Source organism: Triturus cristatus, chromosome 5_1 (assembly GCF_964204655.1).
Source record: "Triturus cristatus chromosome 5_1, aTriCri1.1, whole genome shotgun sequence".
Lineage (NCBI taxonomy): Eukaryota > Metazoa > Chordata > Amphibia > Caudata > Salamandridae > Triturus > Triturus cristatus.
In genome coordinates this window covers 939,033,890-939,053,838 of record NC_140587.1, presented here as the reverse complement: position 1 = coordinate 939,053,838, position 19,949 = coordinate 939,033,890, and the positions used below count along the sequence as shown (strand labels likewise).

General features: G+C 45.7%; 1 protein-coding gene across 2 annotated transcripts in view; it reads left to right on the top strand.

Moving 5' to 3' along the window:
* The window catches only part of GPLD1 (glycosylphosphatidylinositol specific phospholipase D1), a 513,772-nt gene that overhangs the window by 461,230 nt on the left and 32,593 nt on the right, over positions 1-19,949 (top strand). For both annotated transcript variants that reach the window (XM_085605993.1, XM_085605992.1), the window contains 2 exons: positions 13,408-13,434; positions 13,529-13,579. In XM_085605993.1, coding sequence (XP_085462119.1) covers positions 13,408-13,434; positions 13,529-13,579 — 78 coding nt within the window. The remainder of the gene's footprint in view (positions 1-13,407; positions 13,435-13,528; positions 13,580-19,949) is intronic.

Sequence of the window (19,949 nt, the reverse complement as noted above, 5' to 3'; positions counted from 1 at the left end):
AATCTGGTCCAGACCTGGGAACCACACGTTTTCACAAAGTGCCCTCTTGGTTGCTATCATGCTGCGATGTCCATTATGAACTACATTGATGATATGCTTGCTGAGTAACGCAGGAACCATAATTCTGGTGTCTTTTAGCAATATGCCTTGTGTGGTTATAGTCAGTTCTTCATGTATTTCTGAGAGGCAAAGAGGGTCTTTGCAATCAAATCCCTCAGAAAACATGTGTATTCTTCTCTTGACCTTGGCTAGCATAACATCACTCTTGTCAGACTCCTCCATGGCATGCAGTGGTGTGGACAGTGGTGTTGCTTGGTTTGTTGCTACGTTGAGATATTTCTCGGCTGGCAAACCAGTTGTCCACATGTTAACTAGGGATTATGATACTTGTAGTATGCAGGGCTGTAATCCTTCTCGGGTTTGTGAATGATGCTGTATGAGTCCTCTTGCAGGTGAATGCCATATCTTTCTATCCCCCATGGCATCTTGGCTATTAGGTTTGCAAATATTGTCATCAGTGCCTGATGATCAGTCATAAAGTTGAGCTGCTTCCCATGTATGAAGATGTGGAAGTGATCATATGCCCATACAACTACCTTTCGTCTTCTGCTTGTGCGTAGGACTTCTCACCATCTGATAGGGTATGACTGGCATAGGAGACAGTTTGACGTTAGTTCCCATCTTTGCGGTGTTGAGCCAGGATGGCTACCAGTGCCACTGGGCTGGCACCAACAGTGAGTTCTGTGCATAGAGTTTGGTGTAAGTACACCATGTAGTTGGTGCTGCTGATTCTTCTTTTCCTCTCTTGAAATGCATGATTAGAGTTCATTGCTTGATTAACTTCCAAAGATAATTGCTGACAGTGGCATAGTCCTTTATGTACCGGGCACAATAGCTTGCCATTTCTAGGAATTATGGATATCACTGTGGTCTCTGGTGGCCAGTGTGTCATTGTGGGTGTTGATCTTATTGGAATCGGGCTGCGTGCTCTTGTTGGAGAAGATGTGTCTGTAGAACTTCAGTTGAGTTTTGTGAATTCCACTTTTGGTTGCATTCAGAGTCACATTTGCTCTCTGTAGTTTTTGGCACACGTGTTCGGGGGTCTGGTTGTATTCTCTGATGTGGCTCCAAACACTTGTATGACATCACTATAGTTGGGGACATTGACCACCGAGCTGCCAACCCTTCAAATTGCTTCCATGAACATTTTGGCAGCTCAGGGCATTCGAAAATTAAGTCGTGTGTCCCAAAATAAACCCAGATGTGTAATTAAGGTTGTGATATACCATGAGTATTCGTTAAGTTCCAACTGATGATGACCTTTATTGAGATCTGGTTTTGGAGGGGATTTGCTCACCATTGAGTAGTGTGATCATGCCTGACAGTTGAGGCTTCCAGTGCCATTCACGTTGGATGTCGGTGCTCAGTGCTCATGTTGACACAGAGGCCACCTTCCCTTTCGTATTGCATTTGGGTCCCACTACTAGAGGAGTTGAGCATTGAAATATTTCCATGATGTCTGTTGCTAGATGTTTATGTAACACTTTTTCCACTATCTTTTGAAAGATGAAGTGCAAAAAGAACAATTGATGGACGGAATGCAGAAGAATGTCATACATTTACCCCCAGTACAGTGATCTGGGCCTAAATCCATTGTTAGTTGGTCACCATGCCATTCCAGTTTGAGCCCAGCCATATGCAAATCAGTCTTGACCCTGCTCCCCATGAGAACAGTCCAGCACGAAATGCCACACCGGTCCTCCCTAGACTGGGAGGAAGAATCATGGGACTGGTTTCGGGGTATCACCCCTCATCAGCCTGGCTATCTTGACTCCAGTGGCAGGGTAAGCACTGTACACAGGTCTGGTCATACCCATCCCACTAAGGGTGACAAATGCAAAAAAAATGATAGACCGAATGTTGAACAATGTGAAACATTCACATTCAGTACAGAGATCTGGGCATAAATCCATCATTTTTCTGCTCACCTTGCCAGTCCAGTCGGGACCCAGCCATATGCAAATCAGCTTTGACCCTGCTCCTCATGGAAACAGTCCAGCCTGAACTGCCAGGCCAGGTCCTACCTGGACCAGAAACAAGCATCCTGGGACCGGCATCAGAGTATCACCCCTCATCAGTCAGGCTAGCTTGACTCCAATGGCATGGAGAGCACGGGACCCACATCTGGGTATACCCATCCTGCTTAGGGCAACAAATGCAAAAAGAACAATTGATGGATGGAATGCTGAATGTCAAACATTCACCCCCAGCACAGAGATCTGTGCCTAAATCCATTGTTTTTTTGCATGCCACGTCATTCCAGTTTGGACCCAGCCATATACAAATCAGTCTTGACTCTGCTCCCCCTAAGAACAGTCCAGCCCGAACTGCCAAACCAGGTTCTCCCTGGACCGTAAACAAGCATCCTGCAACCTCTTTCTGGGTATCACACCTCATCAGCCAAGCTAGCTTGACTCCACTGGAATGGAGAGCACGTGACCCAAGGCTGAGCAGACCTGTCCCACTTACTGTGACAAATGCAAAAGGAACAATTGATGGCCTATATGCTGAACAATGTCAAACATTTACCCCCAGTACAGAGATATGGGCCTAAACCCATTGTTATTTTTGCTCACCCTGCCATTCCATTTTGTGCTGTCTACATTGACTGCCCATTGTGGTAAGAATAGCCTTTAATGCGCAATAGTACACAAAATTGTACATCAAGTCACCTCTCAATTTTTTGATATTGACATTCCAGCTCTATCAGTTGAACAGATCTATACACTTGGCCAGCCAATTTTTATTAACAGAGGCCTGTGCTCAACAGGTTACCTTTGGGGATAAGGCCTACTAGGTCTTAGCAGAAAAACTGTCAATTATCATAATTACCGCGTGTTCGACCTGGCATCCTTAGCGTGAGTTCCCCCAGTATTTTTGCCTTTACCTCCTGTGTTTTTACTGTGTGATGGACTTCGATTTTGCTGGTCTAGATGCTTTGGGCACTTTGCCACTGCTGTTCAATGCCAAAGTGCAGGTGCTCCCTCTGTAAGTTGTTGTCAGGAATTAGTGTTTCCATAATTGGCTTATTTGGTTTACTGTTAAGTCCCTAGTACAGTGCACTGGGTGTGCCCAGGGTCTGTACACCAAATGCTGCTAGTGGGCTTGTAGCACTGATTGTGGCACCCACGCAAGCAGCCTTTCACAAGGGTCTCAGAACTGCCATTGCACTGTCTGTGAGTAGTCTAGTATTGCCATGTCTACCTGGCAAGTGCACCCACTTGCCAGGCCCTAACCTTCCCTTTTCTTACATGTGAGTCATCCCTAAGGTGGGCCCAAGGTACCCCTGTGGGCAGGATGCAGTGTATGTGAAAGGTAGGACATGCCCTGATGTGTGTGGCATTTCCTGATAGTGAAATACTGCCAATTTCGTTTTTAACTATTGAAAGGCTATCTGTCCCATGGAATAGAATAGGGAGTTCATTTATAACATTTTATAAGTATAACTACCTATCAGAACAAGAAAGGAAAGTGGAGTTTGGTATGCCTGAACTCAGGATATAAAGATGCATCTTTTGGTAAGGAGGATTTTTACATTCTGGGTTTGAAAATACCACTGTTATAAAGTGGGTATTTTCTTGCTTAGCCATCCAGGGTGCCTCTGCTAAGGCTTGTGCTTGTATATTGACTGTATGACTATGAAGTCACAGGCGCTGGGGATGTGCATTCTGTTCAGACAGCCACTTTGGGGGGTGCGGTGCATCCTGCCTTTCCAGGGTGAGTCAGGGCTGGGCTGAATAGACCTGGGCTGCATTTAGAGTAGGGGGAGGAGATTTCCTTTCACCTGAATGGGGCTGGTCTGCCTTACACAGTGCTGTCTTCACCAACTGTTGGGCAGCTGTACCATAGAGGACAGAACTGGTTTTGGCTAAGTACAAAGCTTCTCCGGCACCAGAAAACAAAGAGAAATGGACTATAAAAAGTGGGGCCACGACCCCAGACTTTTACATTACTTCTGCAATTCAAGAGGAAACTCTGCAAAGGAGAAAAGCTGGGAAAACTGAAGGAGAAGTACTGCCCCTTTGCTGTGTGCTGTCTGGGGTTGGCCTGCAGTGGCTGATTCTGCCAAGAAGAGGATAAAGACTTTGCTGTGTGCTGTGTCTGCTGCTTGAGGAAGATATCCAAGGTCTTGAAGCAGAGCTTGCCACCCGTTTTGAAGTCTCAGGGATACAAAGACTTCACCAGCAGCTCCCCTAAACTTCCTTGCTGGGAGGTCTGATATGCCAGGAGGTGCCTGTTGCTGAATTGGGCCTCTAGAGGTTGTTCCTGCTGTTCAGAACTGGAAAAGAAATGCAACTTTAAGAAGCGCAACACATCCGCGCCTTTTTCCAATGCATTGCCGAAGAAACCAATGGAGCGCCTGCCTGGCTTGAGAAATCTCTGCATGCCGAATCCCGTGCACCGATCTCTGAAGTCCGAGATCACCGCACCGATTCTGATGCAGGCCCTGCAGTGTGGCTGCAAGGACCAAAGCATCAGGGAACCGTGGCATGGAGAGAACAACGCAGCGTTGCTGCCGCCGAATCAAGACCCGACCCATGCCTGATCATCATGCATCGCTCCTGGGCACCACGCCTGCAAGAACACTGGGGCTGCAGTAAGAAACCGACGTATCACCTCCTGACACATTAAGAAACCGACACATCACCTCCCCTTCTGTAAGGAACCAAGAAATCACTGCCCCTGCTTGACAGTAACAAATGAACAATTGATAGACAGATGCAGAGCAATGTCATACATTCACCATAGTACAGAGATCTAGGCCTAAATCCATTGTTTGTCTGCTCTCCAAGCCATACCAGTTTGAACCCAGCCATATGCAAATCAGCCTTGACCCTGCGCCCCATGGAAACAGTCCAGCCTGAACTGCCAGGCCAGGTCCTCCCTGGACTAGAAACAAGCATCCTAGGACCAGTTTCAGGGTTTCACCCCTCATCAGCCAGGATAGCTTGACTCCAGTGGCATGGAGAGCACGGGATCCACATCTGGGAATACCCGTCCCACTCGGGGTGACGAATACAAAAGAACAATTGATGGACAGAATGCAGAACAATGGCATACTTTCACCCCAGTACAGACATCTGGGCCTAAATCCATTGTCTCTTTGCTCCCCAAGCCATGCCAGTTTGAGCCCAGCCATATGCAAATCAGTCTTGACCCTGCACCCAATGGGAACAGTCCAGTCCTGAACTGCCAGGCCAGGTCCTCCCTGGACTGGAAACAAGCATCCTAGGACCGGTTTCGGGGTTTCACCCCTCATCAGCCAGGATAGCTTGACTCCAGTTGAATGGAGAGCACGGGACCCACGTCTGGGCATACACGTCCCACACGGGGTGACAATTACAAAAGAACAATTGATGGACAGAATGCAGAAAAATGCCATAGATTCACCCCAGTACAGAGATCTGGGACTAAATCCATAGTTTTTTGCTTCCCATGCCAAAGCAGTTTGAGCCCAGCCACCTGCAAATCAGTCTTGAGTCTGCACCCAATGGGAACAGTCCAGCCCAAACTGTCAGGCCAGGTCCTCCCTGGACTGGAAACAAGCATCCTCAGACCGGTTTCGGGGTTTCACCCCTCATCAGCCAGGATATCCTGACTCCAGTGGCATCGAGAGCATGGGAACCACATCTGGGCATACCCGTCCCACTCGGGATGACAAATGCAAAAAAACAATTGATGGACAGAATGCAGAACAATGTCATACATTCACCCCAGTACAGAGATCTGGGCCTAAATCAATTGTTTCTTTTCTCCCCTAGCCATACCAGTTTGAACTCAGCCATATGCAAATCAGTCTTGACCCTGCACCCAATGGAAACATTCCTGCCCGAACTGCCAGACCAGGTACTCACTGGACTGGAAACAAGCATCCTAGGATCGGTTTCGGGGTGTCACCCCTCATCAGCCAGGATAGCTTGAATCCAGTGGCATGGAGAGCTCAGGACCCACGACTGAGCATACCCATCCCACTCAGGCTGACAAATGCAAAAGAACAATTGATAGACAGAAAGCAGAACAATATCAAACCATAACTTCAGTACACAGATCTGGGCCTAAATCCATTGTTTTTTTTGCTCCCCATGCCATACCTATTTGAACCCAGCCATATGCAAATAAGTCTTGAGTCCGCGCTCAATGGGAACAGTCCAGCCCAAACTGCCAGGCCAGGTCCTCCATGGACTGGAAACAAGTATCCTAGGACCCGTTTCGGGGTTTCACCCCTCATCAGCCAGGATAGCTTGACTCCAGTTGCATGGAGAGCACGGGACCCACATCTGGGCATACCCGTCCCACTCGGGGTGACAAATACAAAAGAACAATTGATGGACAGAATGCAGAATAATGTCATACATTAACCCCAGTACAGACATTTGGGCCTAAATCCATTGTTTCTTTGCTCCCCAAGCCATACCAGTTTGAACCCAGCCATATGCAAATCAGTCTTAACCCTGCGCCCAATGGGAACAGTCCCGCCCGAACGGCCAGGCAAGGTCCTCCCTGGACTGGAAACAAGCATCCTAGGATCGGTTTTGGGGTTTCACCCCTCATCAGCCAGGATAGCTTGACTCCAGTTGCATGGAGAGCACGGGGCCCACGTCTGGGTATACACGTCCCACTCGGGGAGACAATTACAAAAGAACGATTGAGGGACAGAATGCAGAACAATGCCATACATTCAACCCAGTACAGAGATCTGGGCCTAAATCCATTGTCTCTTTGCTCCCCAAGCCATACCAGTTTGAGCCCAGCCATATGCAAATCAGTCTTAACCCTGCGCCCAATGGGAACAGTCCCGCCCGAACGGCCAGGCAAGGTCCTCCCTGGACTGGAAACAAGCATCCTAGGATCGGTTTTGGGGTTTCACCCCTCATCAGCCAGGATAGCTTGACTCCAATGGCATGGAGAGCACAGGACCCACGTCTGGGCATCCCCGTCCCACTCGGATGACAAATGCAAAAGAACAATTAATGGACAGAATGCAGAACAATGTCATACATTCACCCCAGTACAGAAATCTGGGCCTGAATCCATAATTTTTATGCTCTCCATGCCATACCAGTTTGAGCCCAGCCATATGCAAATCAGTCTTAGTCTGCGCCCAATGGGAACAGTCCAGCCTAAACTGCCAGGCCTGGTCCTCCCTGGACTGGAATCAAGCATCCTAGGACCGGTTTCGGGGTTTGACCCCTCATCAGCCAGGACAGCTTGACTCCAGTGCCATGGAGTGCACAGGATCCACGTCTGGGCATACCCGTCCCACTCGGGGTGACAAATGCCTATGAACAATTGATGGACAGAATGCAGAACAATGTCATACATTCACCCCATTACAGAGATCTGGGCCTAAATCCATAGTTGTTATGCTCTCCATGCCATACCAGTTTGAGCCCAGCCATATGCAAATCAGTCTTGAGTCTGCGCCCAATGGGAACAGTCCAGCCTGAACTGCCAGGCCAGGTCCTCCCTGCACTGAAAACGAGCATCCTAGGACCGGTTTCATGGTTTCACACCTCATCAGCCAGGATAGCTTGACTCCAGTGGCATGGAGAGCACGGGATCCATGTCTGAGCATACCCGTCCCACTCAGGCTGAGAAATACAAAAGAACAATTGATAGACAGAATGCAGAACAATGTCATACATTCACCCAAGTACAGAGATCTGGGTCTAAATCCATTGTTTTTTTGCTCCCCATGCCATACTAGTCTGAACCCAGCCATATGCAAATCAGATTTGACCCTGCGCCCAATGGGAACAGTCCCGCACGAACTGCCAGGCCAGGTCCTCCCTAGACTGGAAACAAGCATCCTCGGACAGGTTTCGGGGTTTCACCCCTCATCAGCCAGGATAGCCTGACTCCAGTGGCATGGAGAGCACGGGATCCATGTCTGGGTATACCCGTCCCACTCAGGCTGAGAAATGCAAAAGAACAATTGATAGACAGAATTCAGAACAATGTCATACATTCACCCAAGTACAGAGATCTGGGTCTAAATCCATTGTTTTTTTGCTCCCCATGCCATACTAGTTTGAACCCAGCCATATGCAAATCAGTCATGACCCTGCGCCCAATGGGAACAGTCCAACCCGAACTGCCAGGCCAGGTCCTTCATGGCATGGAAACAACCATCCTAGGACCGGTTTCGGGGTTTCACCCCTCATCAGCCAGGATAGCTTGACTCCAGTGGCACGGAGAGCACAGGACCCACGTCTTGGCATAGCGGTCCCACTCTGGATGACAAATACAAAAGAACAATTGATGGACAGAATGCAGGACAATGTCACACATTCACCCCAGTACAGAGATCTGGGCCTAAATCAATTGTTTCTTTGCTCCCCAAGCCATACCAGTTTGAACTCAGCCATATGCAAATCAGTCTTGACCCTGCACCCAATGGAAACATTCCTGCCCGAACTGCCAGACCAGGTACTCACTGGACTGGAAACAAGCATCCTAGGATCGGTTTCAGGGTTTCACCCCTCATCAGCCAGGATAGCTTGAATCCAGTGGCATGGAGAGCACAGCACCCACGACTGAGCATACCCATCCCACTTGGGCTGACAAATGCAAAAGAACAATTGATAGACAGAAAGCAGAACAATATCAAACATTAATCCCAGTACACAGATCTGGGCCTAAATCCATCATTTTTTTTGCTCCCCATGCCATACCTATTTGAACCCAGCCATATGCAAATCAGACTTGAGTCCACGCTCAATGGGAACAGTCTAACCCAAACTGCCAGGCCAAGTCCTCCATGGACTGGAAACAAGCATCCTAGGACAGGTTTCGGGGTTTCACCCCTCATCAGCCAGGATAGCTTGACTCCAGTTGCATGGAGAGCACGGAACCCACATCTGGGCATACCCATCCCACTCGGGGATGACGAATACAAAAGAACAATTGATGGACAGAATGCAGAACAATGTCATACATTAATCTCAGTACACAGATCTGGGCCTAAATCCATCATTTTGTTTGCTCCCCATGCCATACCTATTTGAACCCAGCCATATGCAAATCAGTCTTGAGTCCACGCTCAATGGGAACAGTCTAGCCCGAACTGCCGGGCCTGGTCCTTCCTGGACTGGAATCAAGCATCCTAGTACCGGTTTCTGGGTTTTACCCCTCATCAGCCAGGACAGCTTGACTCCAGTGCAATGGAGAGCACGGGATCCACGTCTGGGCATACCCGTTGCACTCGGGGTGACAAATGCATATGAACAATTGATGGACAGAATGCAGAACAATGTCATACATTCACCCCAGTACAGAGATCTGTGCCTAAATCCATTGTTTTTTTGCTCCCCATGCCATAGCAGTTTGTACCAAGCCATATGCAAATCAGTCTTGAGTCTACCCCCCAATGGGAACAGTCCAGCTCGAACTGCCAGACCAGGTCCTCCCTGGACTGGAAACAAGAATCCTAGAACAGGCTTCGGGGTTTCACCCCTCATCAGCAAGGATAGCTTGACTCCAGTGGCATGGAGAGCACGAGACCCATGTCTGGGCATACACGTCTCACTCGGGGTGACACTTACAAAAGAACAATTGATGGAACGAATACAGAACAATGCCATACATTCACCCCAGTACAGAGATCTGGACCTAAATCCATTGTTTCTTTCCTTCCCAAGCCATACCAGTTGTAACCCAGGAATATGCAAATCAGGCTTGACCCTGCGCCCAATGAGAAGAGTCCAGTGCGAACTGCCAGGCCAGGTCCTCCCTGGACTGAAAACAAGCATCCTAGGACTGGTTTCGGGGTTTCACCCCTCATCAGCCAGGATAGCTTGACTCCAATGGCATGGAGACCACGTCTGGGCACACCCATCCTACTCGGTGACAAATGCAAAAGAACAATTGATGGACAGAATGCAGAACAATGTCATACATTCACCCCAGTACAGAGATCTGGGCCTAAATACATAGTTTTTTTGCTTCCCATGCCATACCAGTTTAAGCCCAGCCATATGCAATTTAGTCTTGAGTTTGCGCCCAATGGAAACAGTCCAGCCCGAACTGCCAGTCCAGGTCCTACCTGGACTGAAAACAAGCATCCTAGGACCGGTTTTGGGGTTTGACCCCTCATCAGCCAGGACAGCTTGACTCCAGTGCCATGGAGAGCACGGGATCCACATCTGGGCATACCCGTCCTACTCGGGTGAGAAATGCTTATGAACAATTGATGGAGAGAATGCAGAACAATATCATACATTTACCCCAGTACAGAGATCTGTGCCTAAATCCATTGTTTATTTGCTCCCCATGCCATAACAGTTTGTACCCAGCCATATGCAAATCAGTCTTGACCCTGCGCCCAATGGGAACAGTCCAGCCCAAACTGCCAGGTCAAGTCCTCCATGGACTGGAAACAAGCATCCTAGGACCGGTTTCGGGGTTTCACCCCTCATCAGCCAGGATAGCTTGACTCCAGTTGCATGGAGAGCACGGGACCCACATCTGGGCATACCCATCCCACTCGGGGATGACGAATACAAAAGAACAATTGATGGACAGAATGCAGAACAATGTCGTACATTAATCCCAGTACACAGATCTGGGCCTAAATCCATCATTTTTTTTGCTCCCCATGCCATACCTATTTGAACCCAGCCATATGCAAATCAGTCTTGAGTCCACGCTCAATGGGAACAGTCTAGCCCGAACTGCCGGGCCTGGTCCTCCCTGGACTGGAATCAAGCATCCTAGTACCGGTTTCTGGGTTTTACCCCTCATCAGCCAGGACAGCTTGACTCCAGTGCAATGTAGAGCACGGGATCCACGCCTGGGCATACCCGTTGCACTCGGGGTGACAAATGCATATGAACAATTGATGGACAGAATGCAGAACAATGTCATACATTCACCCCAGTACAGAGATCTGTTCCTAAATCCATTGTTTTTTTGCTCCCCATGCCATAGCAGTTTGTACCCAGCCATATGCAAATCAGTCTTGAGTCCACCCCCCAATGGGAACAGTCCAGCTCGAACTGCCAGGCCAGGTCCTCCCTGGACTGGAAACAAGAATCCTAGAATAGGTTTCGGGGTTTCACCCCTCATCAGCAAGGATAGCTTGACTCCAGTGGCATGGAGAGCACGAGACCCATGTCTGGGCATACACATCTCACTCGGGGTGACAATTACAAAAGAACAATTGATGGAACGAATACAGAACAATGTCATGCATTCACCCCAGTACAGAGATCTGGACCTAAATCCATTGTTTCTTTCCTTCCCAAGCCATACCAGTTGTAACCCAGGAATATGCAAATCAGTCTTGACCCTGCGCCCAATGAGAAGAGTCCAGTGCGAACTGCCAGGCCAGGTCCTCCCTGGACTGAAAACAAGCATCCTAGGACTGGTTTCGGGGTTTCACCCCTCATCAGCCAGGATAGCTTGACTCCAATGGCATGGAGACCACGTCTGGGCACACCCATCCTACTCGGTGACAAATGCAAAAGAACAATTGATGGACAGAATGCAGAACAATGTCATACATTCACCCCAGTACAGAGATCTGGGCCTAAATACATAGTTTTTATGCTTCCCATGCCATACCAGTTTGAGCCCAGCCATATGCAATTTAGTCTTGAGTTTGCGCCCAATGGAAACAGTCCAGCCCGAACTCCCAGGCCAGGTCCTACCTGGACTGAAAACAAGCATCCTAGGACCGGTTTTGGGGTTTGACCCCTCATCAGCCAGGACAGCTTGACTCCAGTGCCATGGAGAGCACGGGATCCACATCTGGGCATACCCGTCCTACTCGGGTGAGAAATGCTTATGAACAATTGATGGAGAGAATGCAGAACAATATCATACATTCACCCCAGTACAGAGATCTGTGCCTAAATCCATCGTTTATTTGCTCCCCATGCCATAACAGTTTGTACCCAGCCATATGCAGATCAGTCTTGACCCTGCGCCCAATGGGAACAGTCCAGCCCAAACTGCCAGGCCTGCTTGACAGTAAGACACTGATGCATCATCTCCTCTGGAGTAAGGGACCAACACATCACCTTTCCTGGGCTTAAGGAACTGACGCATCACCTTCCTGGTGGCAGTTTTTGTTTGTGACCATGACGCATCCAAGTTACTTTGTGTTGCAACTATAATTTGCTATGGACAGAACTGCTTCTATCTTTTAAAAGTCATATTTTGATTACTGTATTGTGGATTTTTGTCATGCTGGTCTTGTTTGGTTTAGTTAAAGATTACTTATTTTGTTGAACTGTTGTGGAGTCCATTTTTAGTGTTTGACTGTACACAAATGCTTTACCACTGCTTCTGAGATAAGCCTGCATGCTCGTGCCAAGCTACCAATGGGGTGAGCAGGGGTTATTTTAGAAGTGTATCCCCCTTACCCTGACTAGGAAGAAGGGTTCCTACTTGGACAAAGGTGCAAACTATTGCCAACTAGAAATCTCCATTTCTAACACCACTCTATTACCAAATTCAGAAAAGCTATAAAAATCTGTCTATTCTAATATCTCCCTTTATTGTCAGTTTGTCTTACCATTATATTACAGAAGGGAGATCTGCAAATTGAGTACTTAGAAACTCAGATAAGAAAACTAAAATAAAGAACTTTTAATGTCAGTGAAACTTTGCAAACAAGGCGTTTACATGTGTGTCTTTAAAAAACGTATTTATATGGTTATTTGCGAGAAAGGCTACCTTTTGTTGGTGGAAACTATGATACTATGTTATAACTCGCCTGGGTAATTTGAAATTGCGTCCAGCACTGGCATTCCTTTCTGCATCAATAGCATCAAAAAGAGGTTTGAAGGTACAAAAATTGGCAATCGATATTTATGTCAATGCCACATAATTGGCCAATTTGTCATTTTGCCTTTATATTATTCAATATTATTTCCAATCCAAATAATGTCAGTATGTCAGTTTGCCAACAAACGATTCACGAAATGTAATTGCATTCTTAAGGCTTATTTTTATCAGAATATATTAGTTGCCTACATATTTTATTTCAAAGTTCATGAATTTGGCAATTGACCTCTCAGTGTGACATGGTAACCAGTATGATTAGTAAAAACTGTCAAATTTTGAACTTCAAATTAGTTCTATTTTTAGAATTTTCCAAGTTCAAACCTGAATTCCTCAAATGTATGAACTTGCTCTGTTGTTGTCACAGAATTAAATATCTGCTTGAGAACATTACATGTTATATGCTGCTGAAAGGCACAAATAAATTGCAGAAAACACTTAATCTCTCAAATATGAATTGATTGATCCTAATCTACCAGGTGACATTTCAATTGCCTGCCTAATTATGATTGTAACAAATGCTTCATGTGTTTCTCTGTATTTCATATTTCTTTTCAGGCCCAGTATGTGCTAATTTCTCCGGAGGTAAGTTACCATATTCAGGAGATGCCCCTCTATTTTAATATATGTTCTCCATTCTCCACAGGTGTTTTATAGTCTGATTTATTTTTTGTTTTAGAACAAATCAAGATTTGGAACTTCTCTTGTTGCTGTAAAATCAAGCCAAAAGGTGGGAAAATAACTTTGTGATACAAATGTAACTTTTGTGCAAGAACGGGGTTTCTTGTAGTACTTTTATTAACAGATTCGCATAGATATATTATGTACCCAGTGATGGAAAATGGCCCTCTCTGAAGGATCCCCCCAAACATTTTGCCTTCTTCCTCCTCTGTTTCTGACCTCCTTTTTCTTGGCTTTAGGGCTCTGGGCACTTTACCACTGCTTGCCAGTGCTAACGTGCATGTGCCCTCTCCTCTAAACAAGGTATAATTGGTTTACAACTCTTTGGTATATTTGATTTACTTGTGAGTCCCTTGTAAAGTGGTATACCATATACCCAGGGCGTGTACTAGTTGGCTCCTGCAGTTATTGTGCCACCCACAGAAGTAGCCTTTCATACTTGTCTCAGGCCTGCCAATGCAGTGCTTGTATGTGCAGTTTGCTTTTAAATTACTTGTTAAAACCTGAATCCCTTTTTATTACATCTACGTCAACCCTAAGGTAGGGCCCAGGTAACCCAATGGGCAGGGTGCTATGTAAGTAAAAAGTAGGACATGAACTTTTATGTTTTGCATGTCCTTCTAGTGACAAAAGGCTAAATTAATGTTTCACTACTATGATGCTTACCCTCTCATAGGTTAGCACTGAAAATTCTCTTACACCTGTTAAATTGATAATTCCTGATCAGAGAGAAGTAGCTTTTTCATGTTTCATATTTTTGGATTGGTAATGATAAATCCTCCTTACTGGAGAAGTTGGATTTACCCTTACTGGTTCAGACATGCCCTTTTTAGAAAGTGGACAATTCTCTGCACTTATTGCTCTATGTGCCTGACTCCACTACACGTCTGGATTGGGATGGGTGACAGCTACATTTGTGCATTCCCTCTAGACAGCCACAACACAGGACACTCAACTGCATCTGGATTTTGATGGCTCTTCCTGGGCATGGAGGACTGGGAGGGGCAGGCACTTACACTTCAATAGGTAGTGTACTGTCCCAACACAAAGGGCTGATTACCCCCCACCACCACCAGTAGGCTGGCAGACAGGACTGGGTTGAAAGGGACCCTTATGCACTTCAGAGGGCACATTTGAAGTCACCAACTACATCAAAGGCACTTTGGTTATAAGTACTTGGGCTCTGACCCCTTCAAATCAGACACTTTTTAGACATGTAACCAGACATTGCTGGCTCTACATCTGCATATTGCCAGAAGGAACTGGTGTGCTGCTGGGAAGGACTGCCACTGTTAACTGCTCTGTTGTGTTGGCCTGCTGATTGCTGTGCTGCAGGAAGGACTGCCCCTTTGCTACCTACCCTGTGTTGTTGACATACTCCCTGATACCTACTGCTGTGCTTTACTTAAGTGTTCTCCAATGGCTTATTGGCTTGCCCACTGTTCCAAGAAGTCTCAGTGCCATAAAAGACTTCTCTTGCATCGATCGGGCAGACTTGTCTGCCCTTTCCGTGCGATCAATGTGTGCACAACAGTTCTCTTTCAACCCACACACCAGCCTTCGTGGTGCACTGATTGGGCTTGCCGTGCCTGCCTCCTTGGCGTGAGATCGCTGTACTGGGTTCACCCCCTTTCAGTCGCGTCACCTGCAGGCCATCAGCGCAGCTCGATACCTCTCACAATGAAGCCGAAAGGAGGAGAACACGCTGATAGGCGGGTCTCACCAAAGAGAGACTGCCGCCCCTTCCCCTTTTTTCATACATGGAAGGTACTCTGCATCATCAAAGCGCATGGGATGAACCTTACCTCATATGCAGATGATACACAGCTGATACTGGCTGTCAGAAATGATGGGGAAGCAGTGGCGCAGCGTTTCAGAACAGGTATGCTGGCCATAGGTAACTGGATGTCAGCAAACAGTTTGAAACTTAATTCTGATAAAACCGAGGTGGTCACCTTTGGCCACCTCAATCCTAGCTGGTCCCCAACCTGGTGGCCTTCTTCCTTCGGAGCGGTACCTAAGCCGGTCACGAAGGTGAGAAATTTAGGAGTCATCTTCGATGACAATCTAAATTTCATGGCCCATGCCAATCAAACGGCCTCTACGGCATTCCATAAATTACGGCTGGTTAGGAAGATTCTCCCTTTCCTTCCAAAAAACGTGGGAAAAACATTGATCAGCGCCTTGGTTTTGTCAGCATTGGATTACTGCAATGGCTTGTTTGGGAATGCGCAAGTCAGGATTATCAAGAAAATGCAGACAATCCAAAATGCAGCAGCCAGACTCCTTCTTGATATTCCTAAATTCGCGCCAGTGGCTGAGACCTTGAGGACTCTCCACTGGCTTCCTGTTAGGAACAGAATAAAATTCAAAACTTTATGCATTGTCTACAAGGCACTGCACCTTCAAGCGCCTCAATTCCTGTGTGAACATCTGGTTCCATATGTCCCCACTCGAACACTACGATCAGCAAAACTACATGACCTTGTAGTGCCACGGACCAGGCTAGTCAACTGGGGAGACAGGCGCTTCCTAGTAGTCGCCCCAAGACTATGGAATACACTCCCGCAAACCATAAGATCTTGCTCAAACTTAATGTCCTTTAGGAAAAAATTGAAGACCTGGTTATTTAACCTCTAACTACTTATAAGATCACCGGGAGAGTAACAACAGTACAGCGCCGAGACGCCTGTGGGCATTTGTTCGCGCTTAATAAATGATAAAAATAAATAAATAAATAAATAAATCTCTAAGAACCTCGAGGCTGCAGGAGCCACTCTACACAGCCTCACAGAGTTTTAGGCTTTCCCAGGAAAAAATGGTCTTCAGGGCCAGGTCGTAAGCTTGTGCGTCATGGACTGTGAAAGCACTATTTAATTGCCAATCCACTGTGGGGAGTATTTCAGAGTCCCTAGTGTGATTGTATATCTCGTAACAGAAGTGCAAGGGCTCTTCTAATAGAGTGATTATTTACTATTCTTTCAAACCTGCGTAGCTTAAAAAGTTAGATGTGATTTTCATAGTTAAGATCTTGGTTTCTTCAGGATAAAATGTGTTATCTCTAAAGGAGCATATCTTGAAAAGTACATATTGTATTTTTGTTGATTTAACCTTAATGTGTTTATAATATACTAAGATATTTTTCGAAACCTGTGCAATGTATTCATTTTGTTACTGTGTGTGTTGGTTGCACAAATACTTTACACATTGGCTCGTCTGATAAGCCTGCCTGCTCTGCGCCAAGCTACCAGAGGGTGAGAACAGGTTATCTCAGTTGTTTATCTAGCTTACACTGACAAGAGTGGTGGGCTCTGCCTGGCCAGGGTGTACATCTTAGCCAATCAGAAACCCCATTTCTAACACCCACTATAATAACATTGGATTACAAATGTGACTTGAAGACATTTGATTGATCTAATTACAAGAGAAGTACACTACATATCATGGGGAGAATATGTGATTTGCTCAGAATCACAGGATACTGAGCCAAAGCCAGGATTCGAATCTGGTTCACCAGTGACAAGGTCAGTAGCTGCTAGGCAACATCTCTCCCCTTCTGTGAATGGTCCTTAACAGTAAAGCTAGTATCTGGAAGAATATTTTCCTCTAATACATGTATTTGACATATAACCCATTTGAAAAAGTCAAGGTAGGGGAACTAAGAAATTCCATATGCACTCACCAGATTTGGGGATGTAACAGGTATTGGCAAAGCCAATATGCCTGGCTTTCATTGCGGGTACTGAGTAAATCTTTTAAATCATTTGAAGGAGGGGATAAAGCATGTTATGTTATGTTAATTAATTTTATAAGGCGTGCAGCTACCCACAAGGGTTTCCCGGCGCCAGCCTGAGAGGAAGATACGAAAGAGCAGAGGATTATTGATTGAGCAGCCAAGTTTTCAGACATTTGTGAAAGTTTCTGTAGACAGCTTCATAAAGGAGCGACATGGGGAGAGAATTCCACAAGGAGAGACCTAGATAAGCAAAGGATCAACCGCCCATCCGCGACAATCTGATTCTAGGGACCAAAAGTTTCGCAAGAGTAGTGGAACGGAGAGGGCGTGAGGGCAAATAAGGGTGAACTAAGGCTAGCAGGTACTGAGGGGCCAGGCCAGTTTGAGCTTAAACATATCGCTCAAGGCTTTGAATTTAATATGATTCTCTATCTTGAGCCAGTGCAGATCACGAAGAAAATCCAGTATCCAAACAGTGCCACAACATTTCAGTGACTCCAAGAAGAGTAGTTTCGGTTGATAAACCTACTCTAAAGCCAAATGGCAGAATGCAGAATTTAATGCATGATGATTCAGTGACATTTTTTGATGTTAATTAGTCCTTTGTGATTGGTGGGGAGTGATACACCAAACTAAGCAATAGAATATGGCAAGAGAGTAATTCTCCGGGTGGAGCCAAAGGCCAGTCCATGTATATTTTAAAGAATTAGTTACAGTAGGTCTTATACACAGGTACAATGCAAGTCAGGCTTAAAAATGCAGAAGTGCTTTTGGTGTCTATTGTTATTGCTGTCACACTATTTACCTCCAAATCTTAAATGGACTTTCTGTATCGAGATGTAAAATGTAACAGTAGCTATCACCTTGTACCAGAAAAGGTACTATTATTCCTTGCATATTGACTAGCCTTCTTATCATTGGTTGTTTGCCTGCCTATATATTGAATTCAATCAGCTCTTATTTTTTTGAATATCAACCTACAACAATTGCAAATGTGGCCAAATGCTGCTGCAGCCTGTTAGACCTATCAGCCTTGGGGTAGTCTTGCTGAAATGTTCTGTCTTCACCCCTCTTATTTTGCTTTTTGTTGTCCTTAGGACACTGTTCACATTACAACTGTCGACCAGTGCTAAAGTGCTTGTGCTCACTCCTTAAAAGATGGTGAAATTATTTTACCCCTGATTGGCATATTTAATTTACTTATAAGTCCCAATTAAAGTGCCATTTCATATACCCAGTGCTGGTAAATGAAATGGTCCTAGTGAGCCTGTAGCCCTTATTATGCCACCCACTCAAGTAGCCCCTTGAAAAATGTCTCAAGCCTGCCATTGCAGTCTGCTGCAGTTTTAAACTGTCAATTCGACTTGGCAACATACCCCTTTGCCAAACTTAAAACTCCCTTTTTAATGCCTATGTCACCTCTAAAGTAGGTCTGAAACAACCCATATGGCAGGGTGCATTGTAATTAAGGAGCTGTGCCTTCACTTTTAAGTTTTACATGTCCTGATTGTGAAACAAACTCCTTAATTCATTATTCACTACTATCAGGCCTATTTTACCTATAGGATAAGTTTGAGTTACCTTATTACATTTAATAAGTGCTAACTTTTGTTTGAAAACAGATAGGAAAGTCATGTTTGGTCTCTGAGAAATTGTAATTTGTAAAATCCTTTTTTATGTTAAAGTCAGATATTAATTAACGTTTTAGAAAATGCAGCCTTTAGAAGGTTTCATTTTCCTAGTCTAACGATTTGGTACTAGCAGACTGTTCTTCGTTCACATGACTGGGTGTGGTTGGCTTTTGTATATTCCTCACTGACAGCTCCACAATAGAGGGATTAGGTGCACCTGGATCGGCCAACCAAGGCAGACTGGGGGTACGGAGCTTAGTGACAGCATTGCTTGCAAGTCAACAGGGTGTGCGCTGCCTTCCCACAATGAACTTCACACTAGCCTTTTGTGCCTGCAGGCAGACTGGGCCCACAGCACCCACCATTCTTTCAAATTTACTTTCATATTTCTTGCCCATTTTTTTGCCATGTAGTTTTTCAATCTCTGTTTTCTTATCTCAGTCTTTTTTGCTTGATTTCCATACCTGATTATTGATCCTGGATAACCTTAGCAAGATCCCTAGTATTTTGATTACTCTCAATAACTTGAAATGTAGTCATTCTGATTGACATAGGTCCATTTAAATGTACTGCATCACCCACTTCGACCTAATAGAAATCCATTGACTCGCTTTTTCTAGATTCAGCAAAATTCAAAGGTTTTTCGCAAAGTCCACATTCTACTCTAGAAGGGATTTGGCCTTCAATGTTGCTTTTAAAATTTTGTAGGTCCTGGCAGTGGCTAATCTAGATTGCCACCCACTTAAATAGTCAGGTCGACAACCACCACAAAGAAAGACCACTGTGCCTGTTAGTTAGACAAGGTTTGGTCTTTCCTTTTTAGAGGCAATGTTCATTTCAAAGACTTTGCCATGGATTCAGTAGTATTGGCAACCTTTCTAAGAAGGCCACAGGATCTGCTCATCAGATAACATCCTACATAGTCTCAACTTGATATGGCTGCCCGTATGTTCCCACGCTGTAGCACATATTGCCAGCTGTGCCAAATTCTCCGTGCCAAGACTGCTTCATTCCTACATTGCTGACAGGACAGGTGAATGGTATTTTACACT